This window comes from Pelodiscus sinensis, chromosome 2, assembly GCF_049634645.1.
Source record: "Pelodiscus sinensis isolate JC-2024 chromosome 2, ASM4963464v1, whole genome shotgun sequence".
NCBI classification, from domain to species: Eukaryota; Metazoa; Chordata; order Testudines; family Trionychidae; genus Pelodiscus; species Pelodiscus sinensis.
In genome coordinates this window covers 194,350,335-194,377,803 of record NC_134712.1, presented here as the reverse complement: position 1 = coordinate 194,377,803, position 27,469 = coordinate 194,350,335, and the positions used below count along the sequence as shown (strand labels likewise).

Here is a 27,469-nt window from a genome sequence, read left to right as displayed (position 1 = left end):
AACAAGATTTTTTTTTCCTTTCCTGTTTTTGTATCCTGTTTCTTGCACTTTTAAAATCAAAGTACCACACAGAACTATATACAGCTACACAAATGTTTGCATACGAGGTTGAATAGTAAACTGTTTAATAAATACTCAAAAGAGATAATGGAGGATATCTACTTATTTAGAAATAGAATTCAAAGGTGGGAGTTCTGAAAATTCCGAGTCTGTTTTTCTGGGCTTGTCTATATGAACATTTAATTCATAGCAAGTTAGGATGCAAATCTATCCTGCTGCCACACATCATAAACTCCTCAATGCATATTAATGTACTCTCATTTCAAAGTGGTGTGATTTAAAGCACAACAGTGAACTTTTAATGCATAGAAGCAGTGTCCACATAGGACTGAGCATGCAGCAATCTAGTGCAGGGTAAAATTTACACCCAAGCTTGCCATGAATTAAGTCTTTGAAGCCCTCTACTGAAAACAACAGAAACTGCCACCTATTTCACTTGCAGCAGGAATAGATACTTAATGGCCAAAGCAAAACCAAACTGCTATAAATTTACTTCTTCCTCCTTTTCTCTCTTCCTTCTGCTTGTTTGTTACTTGCATCTTGTCTTATCTTAATTAGATTGTGATCTCTTTTGGTGGAAGTTCTGTAATTGTATATGACTGTACAATGCCTCATTCACTGGGGTCCAATACTGACTGAAGACTCTAGGAGACACATCCAATACAAATCCCTGGGTTAAGCACAAAATGGAACTTAACTTTAACAATGGAGTTGTGACCAGTGATCTATATAACAACAGGGTGGGCAAAATACAGCTCACAGACTGGATCCAGCCTGCAGCCAAGTGGGGACCTCAGCCATGCTGCTCAGAGCATCTGGCTGCGGGGGCCATGTGTTCTGCTCTGAACGTTGCGAGCTTGGGGGGAAAGAGGCTTCTCAAATCTGCCTGTTTGCAGGACAAGCAGCATGCAAAGTATTCCTCCCCCTTGAGCTCGCAAAGTTCAGAACAGCACACGTGGCCCCTGCAGTTGGCTGCACTGAGCACACGTGTGGGTGTGGGGCAGGCAGGAAGCCTGGCTGAGGAACCTGCTGAGCTACTGGCTGGGAGACGCCCAGATATGTGACTGTTGTTCGGAGCCTGCTTCTGGCACCCCAGCTCTTCCCTCTCCGCACCTACACCATATAACCCAAACCCTCTGCACCTCCATTTCTGCATCTATACCTCCTCCCAGATCCTGCACTTCCTCCTAAACCCCTTCTCCAGGTCTCAACTCCCTCCCAGATTGTACCTCCTCCTTCCAGGTCAGAATCCTCCCCTGAACCCATATTCCCTCCCAGACCTTGCATCCAAATCGCCAACCTCTGGTCACAACCCAAACACCTGCACCCCCTCCCAGACAATGCACCTAGTCCCGTACCCCAGTCTCCTGCCCCAGGTCAGAACCCCCTCCTCCACCCTTCCCAGATCCCATACCGCCTCCTGCACCCCAATTCTATACCCCATGTTCCCTTCTGAACTAGCGATGTTAGCTATCGGGTAATTGAATAGTCAAGTAACAGCATGAAATTTGAGTGGTTACTCGACTATTCTATAGTCCCCAGGGACAGCACCAGCAGCCAATGCAATGTAGCCCCATTCAGTTAACTGTATACTCAACTATTCATTTACATCCCTATTATGAACCTAACCCCATCCCAGACCCCGCACTTTCTCCATAGTATTATGGAAGAACGCAGCCCTTGACCACTTACCAAATTCTTGGGAGTTGCCCCCCATCAAAAATTATTGCCCACCCGTGCTCTATAATAAATAAATTCATAGCTAGTGAATTTTTAAAAGAGTGTTGTGGTCAATAAGGCACTCCTGAAGTCTGGTGTTACAAAATACATAGAAATGTCAAGGTGAATTCATTGTTTTATTTCTGAACTTTTACCCTTGATCGGTTTGCTCCTCATTTACTTTACACTTACTAGCTTTGTAAGAGTTCTGTCTTCAGATTGTGCTTAAGATGGCAAGCCAGAGAATGTTCAGAGCACTAAAGAGATAAAGACCATCTCTCTTGCAAGAATGAACTAACTACATTCTTTGGGATGAATGGAAAAAGAAATGCAACATTTTCCCAGAAAGCTTATTCATTTTTTTAGAATTCATAAGATAATAAAAAAACTCCAGTGTTTTCAGTTTGCGTCATGAATTGTGCTCCATCTGTTTCACACTTTTTATTAATATTTATATTATGATATTACTTAAATGACCTTAACAATATCAGAACTCCACTGTGCAAGGCACTACACCTACATACGGATTCCTGCCTTATAAGCTTTGAATTTAACATTGTACTTACCATTATAACAGGCCCAGTGCAATGATGTATATCCATGATTGTCTGCAATGGCAGGTACTGCATCCACAGATGTTGCTGACTGCAAGAGAGCTCCTAGAACACCAATATGTCCACATGCAGCTGACAAGTGTACAGGTGTTCGCCCTCGGCAGTCTCGCTGCAAGGACTTAGCACCATGTTGAAGCAATGCTTCCACACATTCCTCATGCCCAGTGACTGCCTGGGAAAGAAAAATACAATATGCACATTGCACACACTCATATGTACAGCTGAAGAAAAAAAATTCTTGTTACTACCTTAACATGTAATATTGAGATAGGCTACTGCAAAATAAGCCCAGTCATTTTTACTTCAGTAAGTGGGCATTGTGAAGAAAAAAATTAATTAGCTTGGTGATAGGGTACATTTTTCTTCTGAAATGGCCGAAAGCAAGTAGCTAATCTCAGGGCATAACTGCAGTATCAGGTATGGACTTGAAAGAAACATTTGGCATATTATACATATAGCGCACAGAAAAATAAGTTATTTTCTTCCTCCCTCCAATATTCTTCCCTACCATCTCCCCCCAACAAAAATGATACCCTGGAATTTTCTAGAAAACGTGCTTCTGCAAATTTAAATGTATCAGAAGATACAAAAGAACACTGAAGGTGAAATGCAAAAGGGCAATCTAACAACTGAAATGTGATAAAAGATCAGCCAAGCACAGTTGAACGCTAATGTTAGTGGAAGTAAAATAGATAAATAAATTCAGCAATGACACAAACAGATGTTCCCAATTTGTATTTAAAATCCATGCACACTTTTGGAACAGCAGAAGGGAAGTATTTTCTTACCCCTCTATGTAATGCAGTTCTTCCCCATTTATCTTTGGCATCTACGTTTGCTCCTTTGTTCAGCAATGAATAAACACAGTCCGTATGACCATTGAGAACAGACAACATAAGAGGAGTCCTGAACAGTGAGATAAAAGAGTAAGAAAAAGTTTCCACACAGGTCACACATTAATAGTCTAGTGGTCAGCTAAAATACTTAGCAGTCCAGAAATAATTTTGTTCTTTTAGAGAACAAATGAAACATTAGCGAATAGCATTTTGTATACCAATCACAGTAGCAGTACTGATATTTTATTTAGACATAAGAAGGTAAAGAACGGTTACTTACCCCGTAAATGTTGTTCTTCGAGATGTGTTGCTCATGTCCATTCCAATTAGGTGTGTACGCGCAGCATGCACGTGCCGTTGGAAGGTTTTCCCTTAGCAGTACCCTTAGGGCCAACAGGGGAGCCCTCTGGAGTAGCGCCAGCATACCAGCCCATATATACCTCTGCTGGCCCCCTCACCCACTCAGTTCCTTCTTACTGGAATACTCCGAAGAGAGGGCAGTGGGTGGGGATTTGGAATGGACATGAGCAACACATCTCGAAGAACAACAGTTACGAGGTAAGTAACCATTCTGGCTTCTTCGAGTGATTGCTCATGTGCATTCCAACTAGGTGACTCCAAAGCAGAACCTATGGAGGAGGGCCAGGTGCTGAAGCTACCAAGGAGTGGAGAACCACCCTACCCCAGGCGGCGTCCTCTTTGGTTTGATGCATTAGCACATAGTGACTGGCAAAGGTATGGACCAAGGACCACGTGGCGGCTCTGCAGATGTCCAGAATGGAAACCTGTGCCACGAAAGCGGTGGAGGTGGCCACAGCCCTCATGGAGTGCGGTCTACAGGGAAGGGCCGGCACCCCCACCAGCGTGTGGCACTCCTTGATGCACACGGTAATCCAGGAGGAGATCCACTGAAAGGACACAGGCTGACCCCTGACCTGGTCTGCCATGGCCACAAAAAGTTGTGGTGATTTTCGGAATAGTTTTGTCCTGTCTAAATAAAAGGCTAATGCCCTACGTACATCTAAAGTGTGTAAAGTCTGTTCTTTCCCAGACGTGTGCGGCTTAGGGTAAAACACTGGCAAGAATATATCTTGGGAGGTGAGAAAGGCAGACACCACCTTGGGCAAAAAAGCTGGGTGTGGGCAGAACCTGACCTTATCTTTGAAAAACACCATGTAGGTGTGTGCCCTGAGTTTGGATACCCGCCTGGCAGACATAAGCGCTACCAAGAGGGACACCTTATATGATAGTTACAGGAGGGAACACGTCGCTAATGTCTCAAACGGGGGCCCCATGAGCTTAGAAAGGACCAGGTTTAGGTCCCACTGGGGAACGGGTTGGCAGATGTGTGGGTAGACCTGTCCATGCCTTTCAAAAACCTGCTGACCATAAGGTTGGCAAACAAGATTTTCCCTGCTTCCCCTGGGAGGAAGGGTGAGGTGGCTGCCAAATGAACCTTAAATGGAGGAGGAAGGGAGGCCCCGGAGCCTGAGGTCCAACAGGTAATCCAGGATCAGGGGGACCACAGCCCGCCTTGGGTGCACCCCCCTTCTGGGAAGCCCAGATGTAAAACCGCTTCCATTTGGCGAGATATGGCCCTAGTGGAGGGTTTCCTGCTAACCAGCAGGACTTCCTGCACCCGCTCTGAGCACTGAAACTCCTCCGCTGTTAGCCACAGAGCTTCCATGCTGTCAAGTGCAGCAATTGCAGATCCTGGTGGCAGAGCCTGCCCGAGTCCTGAGATATCAGGTCTGGAACCAGCAGGAGGGCCATGGGTCTCTTGCAAGACAAGCTGAGGAGGGCAGAGAACCAGTGCTTTCTGGGCCACGCAGGGACGATTAGTATCAGGGAAGCCCTGAACTCCGGCACTCTCAGGAGGACACTGTGATTGAGTGGGAATGGCAGAAAGGCAAACAGTAGGCCCTCTGGCCATGGAGAAAGGAGAGCATCTCCTAGGGAACCCCTTCCCTGTCCCATGAGTGAGCAGAATCTCGGTCACTTCTTGTTGTACTCTGTGGCGAATAGGTCTAGATGGGGAAACCCCCATGCATGGAAAATAGAGCGGGCCACATCCCACTTTAGGGACCATTCATGACCTGCAAAGGACCTGCTCAGCCTGTCCGCAAGGACATTTTGGGAGCCCGGGAGGTACGAGGCCATCGGGTGGATATCTGCCCTGATGCAGAGGTCCCAAAAGTGGATCATCTCCGAGCACAGGCCCCACCCTGCTTGTTTATATTTGCCACCACTGTCGTGATGTCTGACAGAATAAGGACTGACTTGCCCTTGAGGTGGGGAAGGAAAATTGCACAGGCTAGTCGGACTGCCCGGAGCTCCTTGATGTTGATATGCAGGGAGATCTCATCCATAGACCACATACCTTGTGTGTGCCGGTTCCCCAGGTAGGCTCCCCAGCCAGTGTCGGACGCATCTTTGACAAGGCAGATGGAGGGCATTGGTCTAGAGAATGGAACTCCTGCGCAGACCACCACCTGGTGGGTCCACCAGCTGAACGCAAGGAGGACAGGGGCGGGAACAGTCACCATCCTGCGACTTGAGTCCCCCCTCAGGAGCCAGAAGACGGAACCCGACCTAGGTGGATCTACACCTTGGTTTTGGAGGTATGCCCAGGGTGTCCAGAACGGTCACTGGCCCAGAGGTTGTGGGGGCCATGTTTGCTGCAACATTGGCACCGGAACTGGCTATGTCCATTGTTGTTGGTATAGGTGAGGAGGGCTACGGTGCCGGGAACGGTGCTGAGAGCGGGAGTGGCGCCGCGAATGGGACTGGGAACCCCTTAGGACCAGGTGGATTCCGCTTTGGAGTCAGATGAATACTCTGAGGTGGACCAAGTGGAGCCAACGCACGTGCCGATGAAGCTACTGCATGTCTGGCCATGGATTCCGGCTTGCTGCGGTACCGAGGCGGAGGTGGTGGAATGGCAATGCGGGAGTCCCGCGCAGAGGTTAGGTGCCGGGGCTCCCTGGACTGGTAGCTGAGCCGAACAGCGGTGCCACGCCGAGTCTGGTGCCGTGTCCTGGGGCAGCAGTGAGAGTAAGGACATCTTGCTGGCAGGTGCCGCATGTGGTGCCGCTGGGATCATTAGGGATGGGCGGTGGCCTCCAACCTCCTGCATCGGACCTTCACATGTCCTGGAAGGGGGCCAGCGCCGATTCTCCCCGTGCCGCCTGGAGGATGATGGGGTGGGAGGAGGAGAGGGAGAGGAGTCAATGAAGACCCTCTCTGCTTCTAAGGCCTCTGCCGTGGAGGGCTCAGGGAAGTCCTCCACAGGACTGATCTCCCTGCGCTGGGAGGAAGGCCTGGGCTCCGGACTTGTCAGTGCTGCGTGCCCCACTGGAGGGCACACGGAGGATGCATGTCTGGACAAGGACCAACACCTGTTAGGTCTCCTCTTTTTCTGAGGTGCCAGAGACTGGGACCAGTGCCAGGCCTCTGCAGTGCCAAAGAGGCGCGGTACGCAGAACTGTCCCGCACTGACGCCGGTGCACTTTGAGAGGCGAGTGCCGGGTCCGACGCCGGTGCCGGCCTGAGAGCCGCCTCCGTTAGCAGGATTTTGAGGCATGATTCCCTCTCATGCTTAGTACGGGGACTGAAGGCCTTACAGAACTTGCAGGCTTCTGTGAGGTGAGCCTACACCAGACGCTTTAAACAACATGAATGGAGATCGCCACATGGCATAGGTCTGTGACACTTCTTGCAGAGCTTAAAGCCTTGCGGACGGACGGGGCATGCCCTGCCGCGGGCGCACAGCATGCCGCGGTGGGGAGTAACTAAACAGAAAACAACAAAGGAGTCTAACTTAATTTGCAGCTACTTAGCTGGAGACTAATTGAAAGAATGAGAAGAACAATGCTGAAGACAATGATCGCTGTAAAGAGCTGAGGTTTGTTCCAACGACTGTTACAGCGATAAGGAGGAACTGAGTGGGTGAGGGGGCCAACAGGGTATATATGGGCCTGTATACCAGTGCCACTCCAGGGGGCTCCCCTGCTGGCTCTAAGGGTACTGCTGAGGGTAAATCTTCCGATGGCGCGTGCATGCTGCATGTACACACTTAATTGGAATGCACACAAGCAATCACTTGAAGAAAAAACTTATTTCCAAGAGCATAACAGAGAAGCTAATTACATTACTAGAGCTTAATTTCTCAATGTTAAATCAACAAAATAACCATAATTGGTTTCCTGTGGAATGAATCAAAAATCTGAAATTTATATGTAGTAATCAGACACACAAACTACATCAATCCCAGTTAGGATCCTGTATCTCCATTTAAACAAAATGCTAGTGGAAAATAATGAATTACTTTTTGCTATTGTGTCCAGAAACTGTAAATTTTAGGATATAATATCTTGAAGAGCAGAATATGGAATTATTAAACTTACTGTCCATTTCCATCTTGAATGTCAACTGCATTTTGTGGTTCAGCATTGCCTATCAACAATCGCAAGCATTCTGAATGACCATTTGTAGCTGTAAAATGTTATAAAAACAATCAGCATATCATGTTTGTTATCTTGGGTATCAAAAAATAAGTACTATTAATATTAACTGAAGATTTTCCAGCATCTACTAGAGCCCATTAATATGAGTACTCATTGGCCATAATGAGGCATTTATAACAATTTGAAAACAGGAAATCTTTGACCTTATATCCAATCCTCAAACATATTTTTAACAGCTTCAGGGGGTAGCTGAGTTAGTCTATAAAGTGCTACCAGACCATTTGTTGTTTAAGTTTATCCTGTACAGACTAATAAAACGTGCCCACGAAAGCTCGTGATACCATCTACATGTTTTGTTAGTCTATAAAGTGCTATCAGACCATTTGTTGTTTTTTATTTTTAACAGTTAAGTATTAAAAATTCATAGAATTATATTACAACTGAACAGAATATGATGGTTTCCAGAGTCATTAACAATTGCACTTATCTTCTTTTGTATGTAAATAAAGATGAGAAAGTTAATCATAATTATAGTAACAGTTCATGCCTATGTTAGTTTAACAAGAAATAGTGCTTCTGTTTCATTCTTTATAAATACTAGGGGGATATGCCCCCCGTGGCTACGCTCACCAACTCCCCTTTCGGCTGGGGAGGGCCCGGGGCCAAGGCCACATGGCCCCAGCTCCTCTCTCTTTCTTATGGTGATCTAATATTGTTTACGGATTCTCTTTTTATCAAGACATTTTAATGACATTTTTTACCATGCCAACTTTAAAAAAAAATGTAAAGATCACCTACAAAAGGACAAAAAAAGGAATGAATAACTACGTATGCTTTAAAAAGGCATCTTTGGGGGAAAGCCACAGGGAGAAGTGAGAGAGGAAGGGAAAGGATTAAAAATCATTAACATTTTTTTTCATGACACTCAGTAAGATTTCAGTCACTTTAATCCTTGAAGCACTGAGTGAAAACCCTCATATGTCTCTTCTTACAAAACTGCCCGAGCTCTCCAATTTAAAAGCAGAACACTGTTTGATGTCATCCGCAAAATTATGGCAGGAAAATTACACAACATATTTCAGAACTTCAGTGTACAACAGAGGGAAGCCTGTGTCTTTTTTTTTTACTATAAGTCAGGCCCAGAAAGGGTGAGGACAGGACCACGACTACATCATTCACCCACACACATCCTGAACATCATAGCTGTTTGGCATGGAGGGAGATCTACATTGCACTTATTTAATGGATGGCAGAGATACTGCTCTATTTCAGAGCCCAAGGAAGATATCTAACTACGGCACTCACTCTCACTAAGCTAAGGCACTCCCACTACCTTATGTTCCTCCTCATTCTCCCCAGTGCAGAATATAATTCAAGACCTAATCTAGATAATCTCTGTTAAAGCCACAGAAACAGGCTGCCGTGCATTAATACATGAACAAAAGAATTTAAATTCAAAACCCATGCATTGTTGTTCAGCACAACATACCTGCAGCATGTATTGGAGTTCTCTTTACAACATAGTCTTTCACCAAAATTGATGCTCCCTGATTAATGAGTACATCCACACACTCCACATGTCCCTTAAAAGCTGCAAGATCCAATGGTGTTCTTCCATTATTGTTCCTCACATCTAGGTCCAACAAAGACTGTACCAGTACTTCTAGAGCTTGATGGTGACCATGATAGGCCTAAGGAAATATTAACACAGCAAAGCAGTGATTCAATTTACATAAAAAGGACACCATGAAAATAGTGTGTAAAAGATGCATTTAGAAGAATACCTGCTGTGTTATGTAAAAAAAAAAAAATCAGTGTTAAAAACACTTTCCACTGAACAATTTGTAACTTTTTAATTTATGTTTTACCAGTACTGTAGTTGGAAGAATTCAAGTGTGTCATTTTTCCAGCATGTTTACTTTGTGTATTTGATAACCCTTTAGGTACAGTGAATTTCACTCCTTTACAGCATCTCTCACGCATTGCTCTTGATGGGGGAGCTAATATGCAAACTCTTCATTACCCTCTGCAGAGAGCATTTATTTGTAATAGCAGCAACAAAGCTGAAAATGAATAAGTAGATGTGCTCATATACTTAAAAACAAAACAGGTGGGCCATAGCATTGTTGCTCTGAGGCTCTTAAAGGCAGAAGTCCTATAAAAAAAACTCAATTAAAAATGATTCTCTATTTTTTTTGAAGCAAGACAAGTGACATGGTCAAAATGGTGCTTTTAAAATTGGCATTGGTTTTTCAGTAGGGCAAATGTTCAATTTTATGAAATACAAATAACATGGTAAAGAAGTAAAAACTGAAGTAAAAAAATCATTTCTTCAAGTGCAGTATATTAAATGGAATGAGGTCACTAGATACACTGATCAATTCTTCATGCTACATTACATTTTTTCCCAATTTTTATCTTTTCCAGACTTTATATACTACACGAATCATCTTGTGCAATAATTAAAAGATGAATATATAACCACTGCCTTTAGTCTTTTAAACAAGACACAGAACATTTTTGTATGACAAAATAAGGACCCAGTTTTACAAGAAGCTCTGAGTGGATGCTCCTGAACCCATGTGAAGCTACTGGCAGGATCAGGGTATAAGTAATTACATAAAAATAAAAAAGTTAGTTTATTATAATATAGAATCAACTTTAAAAAAATCATTGTGTAAATAAAACATGCTGAAACTGGAATTACAAGAAATTCCCTGAGACAAGGTGGACGAGGAAATAAAAGTTTGGCAGCTTCTTTAACAAAAGTTCTTACTGCATACCCCTTTTCAGATCTATCAACTCTCCACGTTCCTGGTTCTGATCTATCAGCTGCTCACAAACCCTTATCTTTCTTATTATTGACCTTGTGTGTTCTTAACACTACCTTTCTTTAGCCATGTCTCCATACTCCCTGTTATGTGCAGATCTAGTTATAGTGCAACATACACAACAGAAAAAAAAATCCTGATTAAATTCTGAGCTCAGTTAGACTGGAGAGCTACTGAACAACTCAACCTGGGCCATATGCTAGACTGTGAAAACTGCAGGAGAAGATACCTAATTAAAAGCACTATATTTGGAAATAAAAAAAAAAAATCAGTCACAGGTTTTTGATATACAGGCAGTCCCCGACTTACGTGGATCCGACTTACGTCGGATCCCTAGATACGAACGGGGTGAGGCAACTCCCGCACATGCGCAGCAGCATCTCCGGGGCTCGCTCACCTGGGTCCTAGGATCCACCTCCTCCTCCTCCTCTTCGGGCCGGCTCCTCCGGCCCGCCAGCTCCGACTGGCCTCTGCCTGCAGCAGCAGCTGGCCGCAGGGACAGGGGTCCCGCAGAGCTGCCGGGCAGAGGAAAAGTGCCTCCCCACACCCGCTGCCCCCCCCCCCCCGCGGCCTCGCAGCCTGCACGCCCCCCCCCCTCCCCCGAGCAACAGGCTGCCGAACAGCAGACAAAAGCAGCCTCTCCGCCCCTCCTCCCCCTATACAAGCCGGGCTCCCTGGGAATGTAGCAAAAACAAACAAACAAAGACTCCACCAAAACAAACAAAGTGCTGGCCTCATTGTGTTAGCAAAAAAAGGACCCTCCTCCTAGAACCCTAGGTGATGTGTGGAAATAAAGCTATTAGCTCAAAGCATGGTGCAGAGCTGTTTGGTATTTGATGAGTTACTCCTTTAGTCCTGAGTTTGTCACAGGGACAGAAATAGATGTGAAATCTTCTGAACAGGGGAACAGACAGCAAAACAAACATTAGAGGGGAGTTAACCTTTCCCTATGCTATCCAAAACTAAAAAAATTTTTGGCTAGAGTTTCCCCTACAATATCTACCAGTTCCGACTTACATACAAATTCAACTTAAGAACAAACCTACAGTCCCTATCTTGTACGTAACCCGGGGACTGCCTGTATCCTGAAATTTGCCTGATTTATTTGTAACAAATCTGTAGTAAGGGCAAATCAAATGTCTTGCTGAATACAATAAATATTATCAAATAATAATGCATCTTCTCGGTTTTACATTTTCTTAATCAGTATTTCTAAGCTGATTTTATATTTAAATGTACTATTAAAGACTTCACAAAGTAATCATTCCAGATTACCACATATTTAATGTGCTGAAACAAAGACATTATTTTAAGTTAATGAGCCAGAGTGGTTTAATGTGTTCATAACAAAGTTCATGGCTTTTAGAAAAAAGGATCACCAATTTATTTTGTATAATTTCTATAATAATAGACGTTTATAAAATTTCACCATATGTTTGTGTTAAAAATATGTTCCTAAAGACTTTAGGCATAAAAAAGGACTTTAAATCTTACTAAGGTACTGATTTTGGTGGAGTTTTCTCTTAAAACTAGTTCATCCAATAGTTTGAAGTAACGAAAAGGAAACTCATTTGTCCAGCTATCTGGAAGAAGAGGGAGGTTGTCTCTCTATGTCTAAGGGCTCTCCAACAGGTGAAGAAAGCAAGATAGCAGCAGGGATGAACAGAAAGACTTTAGAAGCAAGTTTCTATACTTTAGTAATTAAAATTAAAATGTATATTTTAGACAATCTTCAAAAAACCACCCTTGAACTAATGAAATATTTAAAGCAGATTTTAAAATATGGTCCTGTAGACATATTACAGTACTGCACAAATATTTGTCAGAATTTCAGAAACTGACCATATATACCTCAGGGTTGGTGCATGCCTGTTAAATGGCTTTATTACCATTTAATGGCTCTTTCACAGGTTCAGGATTATGCCAATAGGTCTGGGCAATCTTTTCATTTTTAAATTAAGGAAGGAAGACTCACCAGGCTGCAACAGACTACTATCAGAACCTACAGGAATGGTCAGAATAGGCATAGAAAGGGGAAAAAGTTGAGCACTAAGACCAAGGGAAAGCATTGCCTCTTTTGAGACCAGAAGCCCATGGCTACCCATCCTCATACTTATTGCAACTGTCCCTCCTGGCCTTTATCAGGCTAATTAGCTGAGGGCTCTTTCCTTTCTGACTTCCCTAGCCAATCCTCCAGATTTGCTAACTCTTAAATTAGCCCTCACTGTGGAAATTAAGAAAGGCTGCAGGGATCAGAGTGCTGACTCACCAATCACGTTTCAGCACTGGGTCACTCATGTAACTTCAGGCCTAATCTCCTCTATTTTTTTTCTATTGCAAATTTTAGCAGTTACCTTACTTATGCCCCAGTATTTATTTTGGTCATGTCTATAAAGAGATTAGTTTTGTGTAGTATCTGTGCCCCACAAATTGTTAATATTTACTTTACATTTATTTAGAAGGGGATGCTTTGATTATTTTAGCCTGTTTGTATTAAAAGTAAAACAATGATTACAGGAATAAATACTTACTCAAGCCTGCTTACAAAAATGCAGTGAAATGCAAAGTATAATCCGTTTCACTGTTTTCCCTGCATAGTCAGTTCCCTGATAATTTGTGTATTGTCTTTCACAAACAGGAAAGAAACATTTTTTAAAATAGGAAAAGGTGGCTGTGAATAATAAAAAATTAGCAGGGGGACTCAGCAGTAGGTACAATAATTGAAACAAAATCTTCACTATAAAAAGTTAAAACTGACATTGATAGTGTTTCTTTAAAAGCACATTTGCAATTCTTACACAAAATTTCATGCAACTCACAAGAGCATGTATATTAGTAATTTTAAACTATTGTTATTGACCTGAGAATAAAACTATGGCATGAATCAAAACTATCTTGTATCAGTCAAAAAACAGTTGCATTTATATGATTCAGTAGACCAAGAATCAATAGTGAATGAAACACTTACAGCTAAGTGCAATGGACTAATTGGTGCTCTGTTGTCAGAATCATTCAGCATGTCAGTACCTGATGTTTCCATTAGCTGCAGAAATACAAATTCAGATTAAACTCAAAACAGCTCTCTTAAAATGCAGTCTCCTACAACAGCGTGGGACTTGCTAGCTTGTACAACTTCAAGAATAAAATGAACAAAATTCCACAGACATGGAACTTCTCTCCCCTCCTCCACAGCATTGTATAAATTACTATTTCAATCTTTTAAATCTTTGAGATGTAATGGTAACACTCTTCCTGCCTCTGTGCTCCTCAATTAGCAGGTATTATATTTAGCTTCAGAATGAACTATTCAAATAGATAAATAGTTTTTATTTAAAATTCTGAAACAATCTGAAATAACTTATCTATTAAGGAAGCACTGGACAGGTGGGGCACATAGAAAATAAGGAATGGAACAAGTAAGAGGAGAAGGAAAAGCAGCAATGAAAATAGACATGAAAAATCTGATGGAAGTAATTTTCAGCAGCAAGGGGAAGGAGAAGAGGAAAAACCATCAATTTAAATGAAAAGGAAGAGATGAACCAAGGCACATATAACATTATAAAATGAATTTAAAAACCTGTGTGTTTTCCTGTGATGGCTTGGTGTATTAATGTGGATCCTCATTCAGGAATGTAGTTAATTACAGCAGAATACTAATTATCCAAAATGCTTAGATACCACCCTGTTCAATTGGATAATAAATTAACAGATGAGGGCCTATCAGTTTGTTAGAAAGAATGATTCCAGTCACTGAAATTCCGCTGTACTTGAAAAGTAATTGCAATTAGCATGGCTATGCAATTTCTAAACTTAAATAGTTTTTTTTTTAAGTTTTATTATTTTCTGAATTGCCAGTATTGAGCACAGGGACTGTTTTGTGTCCTGTTTGTACAACATTTAGCACAACAGGTTCTTGATTCATGACTAGGGCTCGGAAGTGCTATGGTAATAAAACAACATCATGATCATTAGAAGTAGCATAAAAATGCATGTCTATTCACTGGAAAGCACACAGCTGGACAAACTAAGGTAAGCAATAGTATTCAGACACACAAAGCCCCATGTTGCTCTATAATAATGATGATAAAATGTATACACTTACAACATCTAGGGGAGTTTCACTTGCAATCTGAAATTTAAAAAAAATTTTAGTTCAACAAGCTTGAAAAAAGTAATTTTCATGGAAGTACTAAACTGTAAACATGGAAGAGATAAGCCAAATGTCAAATTGTACACTTGTGCCAAGTGCTGATCTAAATCTATTGTGAAGCTGTTATTTAAAATAATTATGTGGTCATTAGTCACTGAAATTATATGATCAATACATTTCAAAATTAGATCATTTGCTTTAAAATAAGTACATTTCTCTCAGTTAAAATGTATTTTGCTCTTGTTTTAAATCCACAGGAACTCATATTATTTAACACAGAATAGGAAATTATCTATTGTAATCTGAGAACCACTCTGTGTGTCTATTTAGACCTTGATTTAGGGTGTCAAATTTGCATATGAACTCCAGCGCAGCAATTGTAAGTGTGTGGCCAGGAAGGTTAAAGTGCTTCCCAACTGGCTTATCTGTCTGGTTTGTCCGATGTACGTGACAGAAGGGCATTACTGGACCTGATAGGATATATTACATTAGTAGATGTGCATGTGAATGAGCCTTTGATGGGATAGCTGATGCAGCTAGATCCTGTGATGGTGTCATTAAGGTAGATGTGTGGACAGAGTTGGGTGCCCTTCAACCTGCGACAAATACTACCATCACAGCAAAAACACTAATACAGGAACATATCTCTTCAATAAATCCTGTTGCCAACTCTGTCCACACTTTAAAAACAGCAACATACAAAAGCCAGTGGGGGAGCACTTGAACCTCCCTACACAGAGTTTTGGACTTGCAAGTTGCCATTCTTAGGCAAAAAACTTCAAAAACAGACCACAAGGAGAAACTGCTAAACTGGAATTCATAAGAAAATTTGACACCCTGAACCAAGATCTAAATCAGGAATCAGCAACTTATGGCTCGTGAGTCAGATATAACTCTTTTGCAGCTTGAGCTCAGCCCTCCCTTTGCTCCCTCCGCTGCAGGGAGCTACACTGGCTTCCTACGGGAGGAGAGTAGGGGAAAAGCCCTAAGCCTCCTGAAGGACCCAGCTTGAGGGGAAGAAGCTGGAGCCAGAAGTGGTTGGGTGCTGCTGCTTCCCTTCCCTGGCTGGGGGAACAGCACGCAGATGTGCTTCCTGGATGCTTTCCCCGCTGCTCCCATTGGAGCAGCAGGGAAAGCCTTCAGTGCCTGGGAGTGGTACACGATGCAAAAAAACAAGTAACTGCCCCAGCTCCTCATGCCCAGACCTGGCAGCCCGAACCCCCTCATGCACCTCCTCCTCCACTAAGACTCCGCACTTCTAGCTTGCTCCCCCTGGTCAGACCCTCCCCCACCCGGCCAGACACCCTGCCCCCAGCCTGCTCCTGCACCCTCCCCTGTGGCCAGACACCCTGCCTCCAGCCCACTCCTGCCCTCAGCCACACACATACCTCTAGCCTGGTCTTGCCTCTCCCCCTCTGGCTAGACAACCTACTCCCAGCCTGCTCCTGCACCCTACCTACCTCCCATCCAGAACTCACACCTTCACTCCCTGCTGTACCCCACCTCCTGCCCAAATCCCACATCCCCTACCTATCCCACTCACTGGTAGCTCTGTCCCACACCCTTAACCCCATATTTTTGGCCTGACCCCAGAGCCTCAGGGAGGGTACAAAATCCACTAATCCTGGAACCCTTTAAAAGTATATCTGGCCTGAGGCCTTGAACCTCGGTTCTTTCTGCCCCTCTTCCCACCATGGGGCTGGAGCACCAGGGGAGGTGTTTCAGTTGGGGGCCACATCAGTGAGGGATGGGGTTTTTTTTTGCCTCTCACTTGTGTGGTCTCTGACTGAGGTTTCCCATCACTGCCATAAAGACAAAGTTGAAACCTTTTGTGTTGGACGTGATATTTTACTTTATTTAAAAACGAAGCTTGGCCAAGAAGCCCCCAATTGGGGCCCAGACCCTATCTTGCCGCAGCATCGTAACATTCCTGCAACACCCCTTCCCAATCCTGAGCTCATCATACACCTAAATCCCCGAGCCCCTCATACGCAGCCCCCTGCCATAACACTCCTGTACCCCCACAGCCTCCAACCCTGTGCCCTGAACCCATGATATACCCCAGCCCAGACTCCTGCACTCCCACATCTCCAGCCCTCTGCCATAAAACTGAGAGAAGACAGCCTGAAAGAGTGCATGTAGCTTGATTTAGCTAGTTATGATATAAACTTCAAAGAAATGTGTGAAAACATACAGCAGCAGAAGTCCCATTAAATAAAATGAGAGTACAATGTTTCACTTATGCTATTTTTCATTATGTCATTTGTCGATAATATTAAGTTGCATATTTTCAGTCGTTTTTGCTGAAACAGACTACCATGACTATCTCTCTCAGACTATAATCTTTAATGTTTTTATCCTAACAATTGTTCTGTGAGATGAAAAAAGGACTATTATCCCCACTTTACAGTTGGGGAAGAGACAAAAGACTCACTGACTTCTGCAATATATTGGAAGATTGCACGGAGTAGGAAATTAAATCTGGGACTTAAATTGCAGGCTAGCAGCTTAACATAGAAGAACTCAGCAAGTAAGCATTTCACAGTAAGTTGACTTTTTTTTTTTTTTACCAGTTCAAGACACAAACGATGACCATAAGCAGCAGAATAATGAACTGCATTGTATCCTTGCTTGTCTCGGATCCCTGGATTTGCATCATTTCTTAGTAAGTATTCCAGGCACCTGTGTGAAGTGACAAACAACAGTGATATTATTAATGTTAAAATTCAGCATTTCACTAGTAAACTAGTATTTGCCTTGAAAATGCAAAAAATAAAAATATCCAAATTTATTATATACAACAAATAAGAGCGACACATTGCTACACTTTATTAAATCAGTAGTCCATGTATCTCAGTACTCAGTATAACAAAAAGCAGCATCAGAAGCACAGCATCTGGTCCAAATGGTGACTATGACTGGACCACTTGGAAATAGCGACCATAAGATAATTAAATTTAACATGCCTGTGATGGAAAAAAAATCACAGCAGCCCAACACTGATGGCATTTAATTTCAGAAAGGGGAATTACAACAAAGTAGAGGTTAATTAAAACAGGAATTAGAAAGTACAGTGCCAAAATTCAAATCCCTGCAAAGCTGCCTGGAAACATTTCAAAGACATCATAATAGAAACTCAACTTAAATGTAAAGCCCAAATTAAAAAACACAGCAAGAGAACCAAAAAAGTGCCACCATAACAACCAAGTAAAAGAAGCAGTGAAATTAAAAAGGCACTGTTTTAAAAGTGGAAGTTATATCCTAATGATGAAAACAGAAAGGAACATAAACTCTGTCAAATGAAGTGTAAAAATATATTTAGGAAGGCCCAAAAGGAATTTGAAGAACTGCTAGCCAAAACTTCAAAAAGTAATAGCAATTTTTAAAAGTACATCAGAAGCAGGAAACGTACTAAACAACCAGTGGGGCTAATGGATGATAGAGATGCTAAAGGAGCACTCAAAAACAATAAAGTCAATGTGGAGAAACTAAATGAATTCTTTGTATTAATCTCCAGGGATGTGGATGTTAGGGGGATTCCTGAGAGAGCCAATTGTTTGTTGACCAGGATAATAATATTTCTGAGATTTTTAAAATCATACTTATTTTCCAAAGTCCTGAAATACTATCATCATAATTCATCCTCTGGCCTCTGCAAGACTGGAGGCAGAGTAAACTGAGGACTCATTCTGCTGCTGAGGCACTGATGTCTTTTGAAAGCAATTGTGAAATTTAAATCACTCCAAGTGATTATTGAAGTAAATACTCAACAAATGCCAGCAGGAAGTGGGATTACATACCTAACAGAGAAGTAGCAAACAATCAAAAAAACCTAGACTTTACATGAAAGGGTACATATAATTATAGTTCTTATCAAATGGACCACAGTAATTATTAATAACATCTACTCTTTATTTATACTTCAAAAAAAGCCCAATTTATGCACAACTATTCTGTATCATCACGTACGCCTCTCATTGTTACCATTCCCTTTCTCTGTTTGCTATTTCTACATGTTATGCCTTGGGCCTGTAAGTATTATGCAGAACACTGCTGCACGTACAATCCCAGAACAAGGGCAGTCTCTTCAGTTCTGATATAATATAAAAAAGCCTCTGAGCACATTCTGTGAATAAAAAACCCACCATGACCCAAACTTAACAAAAATTGGCAGCTCTAACAAGAGAATCCTTTTTCCAATTACAAGATGACAAAAATCATAAAGCAATCTTCACCTATAAATGTTAAAATGTTTTTGTATTTAAATATTTTACATTCAGCCTATTACAGATCAAAGATCTCATATGGATCTTAATCTGGTGATCTACCAAGGGAAACAAATGGCAGAGCCAAGGAACTACCACCTAAAACATGTTGCCTCCAGTTCTCTAAAGCTTTAATATGGGAATTTTTAGAAAAATGTCTCCACTAGTATAGCTATCAGGAAGTCTCATAGGAAGCCAAGACCCAGATCAAATATACTTTGCACAGAGATAAAAGCAGGAACTTAATCCACAGTGCATAGCCAATTGAGACTTCAACATTAACATTGAAAAAGATTACAATACACCTTGCTGTTTTGACCAAAGTATTTCTTATATTACGAATGGCCCAACAATCACATTCCATTTAGTCATCTTTAAAGAAATATAAAAATTACATTTAGCATATGTGATTACAGAAAGTACACAAAGCACAGCGCTCAGAAGTCTCACACTGTCATACGAAACATGACACTTACTTGCCATCTGTGTCTGATGCAGCTGCATAGTGCAATGGTGTACAACCCCTCTCATCAAGGTCATTCACACTAGCTCCAGATCCCACAAGGGCAAACAGGCACTGGTAATTACAATTGGCAGCAGCATAATGAAGTGGTGTTCTTTAGTATAATTTTAAATACAAGAGATAGACATACAACAGATTAATGAAAAAATGTAAAATAAAATCAATTTTTAAAAATGTTTATATTATTGGCTGAATAATTCATTTTCAACATGTAAATATTACATGGCTCAGAAAAATATAATTTAAAATATAATAGCAATCAAAGGTACATATTTGTCAGCCAATACATGGACATGGACACAATATATGCGTGTGATAAGATGTGTATGTATATGCACAGGAAAATGAAAGAATTACTGAACCATTCAAACAACTGAATTTTAGGCTATTCACTGACAAAACATGAACAAATCTAATCATCCCTAGTGCAAAGCCAACAAGGATGACCAGAACAAAATTTAACTGTCCATTTGTGGTGAAATTTAACCCTTCCTGCAGAAAGTCTAAAATAGTTCCGTGTGGAATTCTCAGGAGGGTTTTGAGGACAGAACTGAAGTCTAATGTGTCTATTTGTTTATCCTATCTTAATGTGCCAAAAATGCATTTGATTTTAAAAAAAACTTGAAATATGATTTTCATGTGAAAATATAATGCTGATTAATTATTCACCCTTGGGGGAAACCTCTTACAAAACATATATAGTATATAAACAGTTTTGTAAAGTCAATAACTTAGGGTACAATTTTCAAAAGCACCTAAGTGACTGAATCGGCTAACGGCACGTTTATACTGCCCCATAATTGAGACAGAAGGATTGAGAATAGCAGCAAGCTCCACAGTTCCCCATACGGACAAGAATTTCAAGGTTCTAAGTTTGCACTTATATAGTCTTCTACAAAGAGCAGCAACTCTGGATCTTAAAGTTCATGCCTCCAGTATCCACATGGGGGAAAATACAAAGCAGCACTTGCAAAGGAAGTGCACATCACTACTTTTCAGACCAAATTTCAGGGCAGTTTAGACATGCCCTCAGTTTCATTTTCAAAAATGACTTAGTAGCTTTGAAAGTTTTGCTCTACACCATGGCTTTTTAAAGTTACTACTCTACTCTGTTCTTTTATTTTCTCTCTACCATTTATCCCTTACCCTACAGATCTTTTCTTCATTTCTCAATAATAAATAAGGACTCAACTAATCTAATTCCTGGTCCAAATATAATCAGCAGACCAACAAAAAATTAAGTGCCACTTGCACAAGAAAAGCCACTAAAATTAACTTTTTTATCCTTAGCCAAAGGTGCAAATAGGACTTCAAAATCATACATGATTAACAGTCAGATACCTCTGCAAGAGTCCTACACTTGTCAATCAACCAAGGACTGAGGGATCTATGCTATGAAGAATATTTTAAACCACTGATGCTATGAAGAATATTTTAAAATTATAAATTTTTGCCTCTAGTTTTTTTAAGCACCTCTCTTCTTGTCTGTCTTTCCGAATGTAATCTCTTTATTGGTCTTCAATTAGTCTTTTGCATAAGATGGACAAGATCAAGGAAGAGGTAGAAAGGATATCGGTACACGGGATGAGAATTAATTACTTGAGGTTCGCGGATGATATAGTTATCGTGGAAGATGAAGAGAAGCTAGCGAGAATGGTGCAGGTGCTAACTGAGGAATGGAAGCGGTATGGACTGATTATGAATATCGATAAAACGAAGACAATGCTATTTGGAGATAAGGAAATAGGAAGATCAGTGTAGATGGGATCAAACTAGAGAATGTAGAGAAGTTAACGTATTTGGGTAGCAACATGACGTATGATCTAGACCAGGGGTGTCCAAACTTTTTTCAAAGAGGGCCAGATTTGATGAAGTGAACATGCGTGAGGGCCGACCATTTTGCCTGACATTCTTTGAACCATTAAAATTAAATGCAAATTAACTATTTTATGCAAAGTTTAGTGCAAACGGCATACTTTTCATTTTGTCACATGGATGACAAATCTAAACAGGTGTTTAATCACTCTGCCTTTCATATCTGAAGGCCAGATGAAAAAAAAATCCAGGAAGCTGAAATATGTCAGGAACATTGTAAAGTACATTACATATTATTGGTAATAAAGGTCAACTTTTAAGTTAAAAAAATATGAACAGGAACATAACACCAAGTATACATGTCGTGTCCAAATATATTTATAACTGATTTAGACCAACTGACATTAACTGAGATTTTACAATGTATTCATCTCAATACATATGGATTCATTGGGGGCCATAAAAGATAGATATTGCCAAATTACCTGTGGGGCCGTATTAAACCGGAACACGGGCCGCAATTGGCCCGCGGGCCGGACTTTGGACATGCCTGATCTAGACTGTAAGAAGGAAATAGCAACTAGAATAGCGAAAGCAAGAGTGAGTTTGAAGGCGATGGGTAAGATCTGGAAAAGTAAAGCAATTAGCTTAGGAACGAAGCTGAGCATCTTGAAAACGTGTGAATTTAGCAGCATGTTGTACGGATGAGAGACATGGATAACGAAAGATTTGAAAAGAAGGATATTGGCGTTAAAGAAAGACCCTGAGAATAGGATTGATGCAGAAGGTCACCAATGAGGAATTATATAGGAAGAAACAGCTGCAAGAGAATCTACTGCAGATACAATGGAAGTTACAGCTATTCGGGCATATCTGCAGAATGAACAACAAGCAAAAAGTTAAGACCCTAGTATTCGGCATAATGGATGGTCTGAATAGGAGAGGCAGACTCCACAGAGAAAAGATTGATGATATAGTAGATTGGTGTGGAGCTAGTCTACAGAAACTAAGCCACTCTGCACTGGACAGGGAAAGATGGAAGGAAATAGTGAGAGGGGCATCGGACACCAATAGGCATTGAGCCCATGGTGGTTGATGATGTTGACAAGTACTAATCACGCTGTCTGCATTTAAATAACAATTTGGGGCTAGAAATAACAGCTGGTTACTTGAAGAAAGTCCAGAGAGGAAGTAAGAGAGAGAAAGCTATATGAAGGAGTAATAAATAACGGTGCTAGTAAACAGGAAAGTTATTGTAAAAGAATTTAGATTTTATATTAAAAATACAGAAGACTGAAAAATGTTCTGAAGTGGCAAAGTGAACAGCTGATGAAGAGCATTTATAACCTCGATAGGTGGGCTAATGACGAGATGCCAGTAAATCCACAGGCTGAGTGTCACTTCCCCATCAGAATTCAACTGACACTGAAAACATCTTTAATAAGATTACAACATCAAGTGGGATAAATTTGACAATTTAAAAGAAAAAACAAATACACAGAAACCACCATCTAACAGAATGTAAAAAAATCAAACATCTTGTGACTTTTTATAATTATAAACTTGCAATAAGATATTAAGACTAAATTGATTGTAGCACATGTATGGGGCCCCATCAATGTATTATGAATAAAATCATTCCAAAAGCAATATATTGTGATAGAATACTGGCTCCTTCACACAGAAATATTGTGCAACTTATGTGCATGTTTCAATAAAATTCTAAAAACCACAAACTTAGAATGTCATGTCCTACCTCCCAAATTTGTCCTTTTTGTTGAAATCTGCACCAGTGTTGAGCAGAAGATTTAGGCACTCCAAATTCCTATTAAATTAATGCAATATTGATTGCAAATTAAATTATGTTCAAGCATACAGTGCCCTTTCTAAAATATCAGAACTGCTGCACAGTCATTTATCATTAGGGCCCTATAAAATTCATGGCCATGAAAAATGCGTCATGGAATATGAAATCTGGTCTCCCCTCATGAAATCTGGTCTTTTATGTGTTTTTACCCTATTCAGATTTCATGAGGCCAGCATTACTCAAACTGGGAGTCCTGACTCAAAAGGAAGTTGCAGGTGAGTTGTAATAATATTTGGGGGGGGGGGGTAATTTTGGTATTGCCACTCTTACTTCCGTGTTGCCTTCAGAGCAAGGCAGCTGGAGAGTGGTGGCTACTGACTGATGGCCCAGCTTTGCAGACAGCAGCACAGAAGTAAAAGTGACAATACCATTACGCCATTCTTACTTCTGCACTCCTGCTTGGTGGTAGCTCTTTGCCTTCAGAGCTGTACTCCCAGCCAGCAGCCAATCCTTTCTAGCTGTGCAGCTCTGAAGACAGCATTGCTGCCAGCAGCAGCAAGGAGGAAAGGGTAGCAGTACTGTAAGCTCTCCTACAATAAACTTGCAACTGCCCCACAGCTCCTTTTAGAGTCAGGATCCCTACAATTACAAAACTGAAATTTCAGATTTAAATAAATGAAACCATGAAATTTACAATTTAAAAAATCCTATGACTCTGAAAATGGCCAAAATGGACCATGAATTTGTTAGGACCCTATTTATCATACGATACTACAATGAATCAAACTATATTTTACATGTAAAACACCACCAGAAACAGACTTTGACAACTTTAAAAAAATATTAAGGACCATAAACTGACCTTGGTCCAAATGTGGGAATTTTCCTGTTTATGTAGCATGCCTTTTGAAATCAACAAAAGCATTATCCTGAAGTAGTACATGCATTTCTAATTTGATGGAAACTTAACAGAAAATATTATGCATGCTAAGGGGTTTTTGCCAACATACAATCTGTGGCAAGTTTTACTGATAAATGTTTTGTTTACTTGTTTTAAAGCCAATTAGTAAATGCCATGAAAAACACTATTTTAAAAAAGCTATTTATTGCAATAGCTGGAAATATTGTTCAGAGAAACAGGAAAAGTACTAAGACTATCATATGATGCCTAAAAGTAAGGATAACAATGAGATCACATCACAAGCGAGTAATTTTTATTCCAAGGATAGTATTTTATACTAGTAAATAGAGCCCTACGTGAAATAAAAAAGGTGCATCCACATCTGATCTACAATCTACAGTAATGATCTGGGGCAATAATTTACTGGGCTTTAGATATAAAATTTGGATCTGCATCCTCCCACAATCCATAAGAAAGGTCCATGGATGTCCGCACCCACAGTTATAAAGCAGATACCCTACAATCTGCAGGGCTCTACCAGTAAACAAAACAAAACTAGAGTATTATTGGGTTTATTGTCTCTCGATATAAACAAGTTTTTCCCGCCAGGCGACAGAATGATGTCATCATGCTCTCAGGCCGCAAAAGTGAAAGCGGCCAGAGAGAGGGGGGTTGGCAAGCGTACCAAGCACAGGGTGCAGCCCGCTAGTATTACTTTGCGGCATTGGCCATATGATTTCTTGAAAGCTGTGTGCACTTGAGCATGTACAATATACTGCCCAATTTTTCTAGGCAATATTGAATAGCTACTCTGTACACTAATTTCATTCTGCTCCTTCCAGTGCTTGTGCATATGCTTGGATTTATTTTTTTTATTGGCCTCTGAAAGTCAACGGATTTAATATTGTGCTTTAGTCACATGTATGAAGTGTCTGCAGTTTCACGGCCTATGTTTATATGCACGTCTTAAGAAGCCCAATGAGACAAAGCTCATTTCACACAGTGGGTCCTGCACTTCTGGGTAGCTGTAAATTGAAATATTCTCTTTCCCCATTTGAGGAAAACAGGAACTCTTGGTCTAATTGCTCGCTTCAGTGGCTCAGTACAGCTCTCAGTCTAACTCCTTTACTTTAGGGGCAAGCCAGAGTCTAATTGAGCCACTCTCATCATTCGCATAGCAGAGGGAAAAGGGAAGATAAAAATCTTTACCTCCATGTCCAGAAAGGCCACTAGAGACAGACTAGGTCTCTTATCTCAGTCTTTCCCCCTCTATTAGGAGTTTACCTTTCTTGCGCTTCTGGGGCTCAAAGAGACTGTAACCTAAGCAATCTATCCATAAGCACTGTTTATCAACATTTCTTTGCTTCTGGTTAACTAAACTCCCCAATTTGGGCACTGTATGCAAAATTTAGTTTGACAATCCGATGTGCTGGGATATGCTAAACATACAGGTTTCCTATGCTCTTACTGTCTGTGTGTACATTCATGCTATCTTCTGCTTTTCTCACATTGATGAAAATAGATAAAACATTTTTCTTAGCGAATAATCAAAAATAAAGTTACCATCCCGCATTCGATGAAAAAAGTCATCTAATCTCTCCAAGTGTTTATAAACATAATCAGAACATACTACACATACCCACAGAAGAAAGGTTGTAACCAGCTCATATATAATTGTGCATGGGAAAAGGCAGAAGGGAACCCTCCCCCAACTATGCACAGCCTATTTCAAAAGGCTTCCCAGAATTACTGCTCTGATGTCTCACTGTGAAAAAATTGGTGGAAAGCGAAATAAGTGAAGAAAGCAGGTGGAACCATATCCCTTCCTTTTACCATGTGTCTCCCAGGTGCTCCTAACATTCAGCTCTGGTAAGTAATAATCCTAAATAACCATATGTACTTTCTAAAGGCAGTAAAACATGCAAGTGAAATTAATCCATTCTGAGCCAATCCTGGATCTGAGATAATACTGATTATTTTGGTCATTACAATCAAAGACCGATGACTGAGTAGAAGTTACAGTTTACATTTTTTTAAGGCTTGTAGAAAGAAACCCACCTCTAAATTATATTCTTACAAAGCTCTTTGGGAAACAAAAAGGAGGAAAATGCTGTCAGAATCAGCGAATTAATAAAAAAATAAAATGAAGGCAGAGCTACCTACCCTCCAGCTGCAGCTGCATGAAGGCAGGTCCTGCCAAAATCATCTGGGGTATCTATATCAAAACCTACAAAAATAAGTTAGTATTTTATGAAACTATATATTTGATCTAGCTCTTTCAACAAATTGCCCATCAGTAATTAAGCTGTAATGCCATGAAATAAGTTTGTTATTTACAAGAGTAAATGTTGAAACAAAAATATATTCCATCTGAAATACAGCCATGTTGTTTGCAGTATTTCAAAAAACATGTATCTGTTAAAAAAGACAAAGGTAACATTTTGTCTAATGTCTCTAAGGCTAAAAACAATTTCTGATAGGAGTATCCTTGTTTATACCTTTTGTTAAAAATATCAGCATTTTTATATCTGATACTGAAACTTTTACAGAAAAATGCAATAGTAACATTTAAAGTATAAGCTAGTACAACTCACCTTAACATTCAGTGTTCTGCATACCAATCTTTTAAAGGAAAGGGAGGATTATTAAATCCAGAAACTACCACATTATTTTATCCTACAGTTTAGTTCTCTATTCCCAGGCAAAGAAGTTTGTTAAGAAGGAGTGAAGGTTGTAAACACCAGTTATTAAAAGGAAAAAGCCCTTTAGAGAATGGGGTAGTTTTCACACACACAAAAAAAAGGTTACAGGAATCCTGGAAATTTAAGTGTTATTAAATATTAAATTTGAACTCAAATATTTGAAAGTAGGGAGATGGACAAGCAAGTCACCAAGAACCTTACCTCTATTCCTATATCACTGCTGTTAGAAATAACTAAGAGACTTCTAATCCTTAAAACATACAACTTTACTTGTGAATTGATGAATGATCATCTAACTTGTCTACCTTACTTATGTGGATAGGTTGGTTTTAGCTCACTACGGCAAACACCTCTTATTTTCTTTACGTTTCTATGCAGTTAATGAAAAGAAAAAGGAGGGTGAGGGGAGAAGAGACCCAGCCAAAGAGTCAAAAAGAAGTGCTTTCTACATTATTTCAAGCATGCTACGCTGAGTGGGAATATGGGATTTAAAGAGGTAATTCCTGAATGATAATGTTAATATAGTAGAGGAACAGAGTGGGAATCTCCCACAACACAATCTTAGAGGGCTCACCTGAAGTAGGAAAGGTACATAATTAGTTGGCATATGCTATAGCAATTTAGGGGCTTCTTTAATGTAAGCTAAAGAACTGGGACTGGCGCCATAAAAATCAGTACAAGTCCAGACTTAATCATTATTTAAAATTCAAGTCTTAGTTCAAAACAACTTCCAAGTTACAGATTGAACCTCTCTAATCCGGCACCCCCTTGGGTCCTAAC

General features: G+C 40.7%; 1 protein-coding gene across 8 annotated transcripts in view; it reads right to left on the bottom strand.

The window, feature by feature from the left end:
• ANKRD28 (ankyrin repeat domain 28) overlaps positions 1 to 27,469 on the bottom strand; it is a 234,980-nt gene that overhangs the window by 19,753 nt on the left and 187,758 nt on the right. For all 8 annotated transcript variants that reach the window (XM_075922126.1, XM_075922123.1, XM_075922124.1 and 5 more), the window contains 10 exons: positions 26,151 to 26,214; positions 23,036 to 23,104; positions 19,418 to 19,558; positions 17,247 to 17,358; positions 14,629 to 14,655; positions 13,495 to 13,569; positions 9,185 to 9,386; positions 7,636 to 7,723; positions 3,182 to 3,299; positions 2,346 to 2,565 (listed from right to left, as the gene is read on the bottom strand). In XM_075922126.1, the coding sequence (XP_075778241.1) occupies positions 2,346 to 2,565; positions 3,182 to 3,299; positions 7,636 to 7,723; positions 9,185 to 9,386; positions 13,495 to 13,569; positions 14,629 to 14,655; positions 17,247 to 17,358; positions 19,418 to 19,558; positions 23,036 to 23,104; positions 26,151 to 26,214 (1,116 nt within the window). The remainder of the gene's footprint in view (positions 1 to 2,345; positions 2,566 to 3,181; positions 3,300 to 7,635; positions 7,724 to 9,184; positions 9,387 to 13,494; positions 13,570 to 14,628; positions 14,656 to 17,246; positions 17,359 to 19,417; positions 19,559 to 23,035; positions 23,105 to 26,150; positions 26,215 to 27,469) is intronic.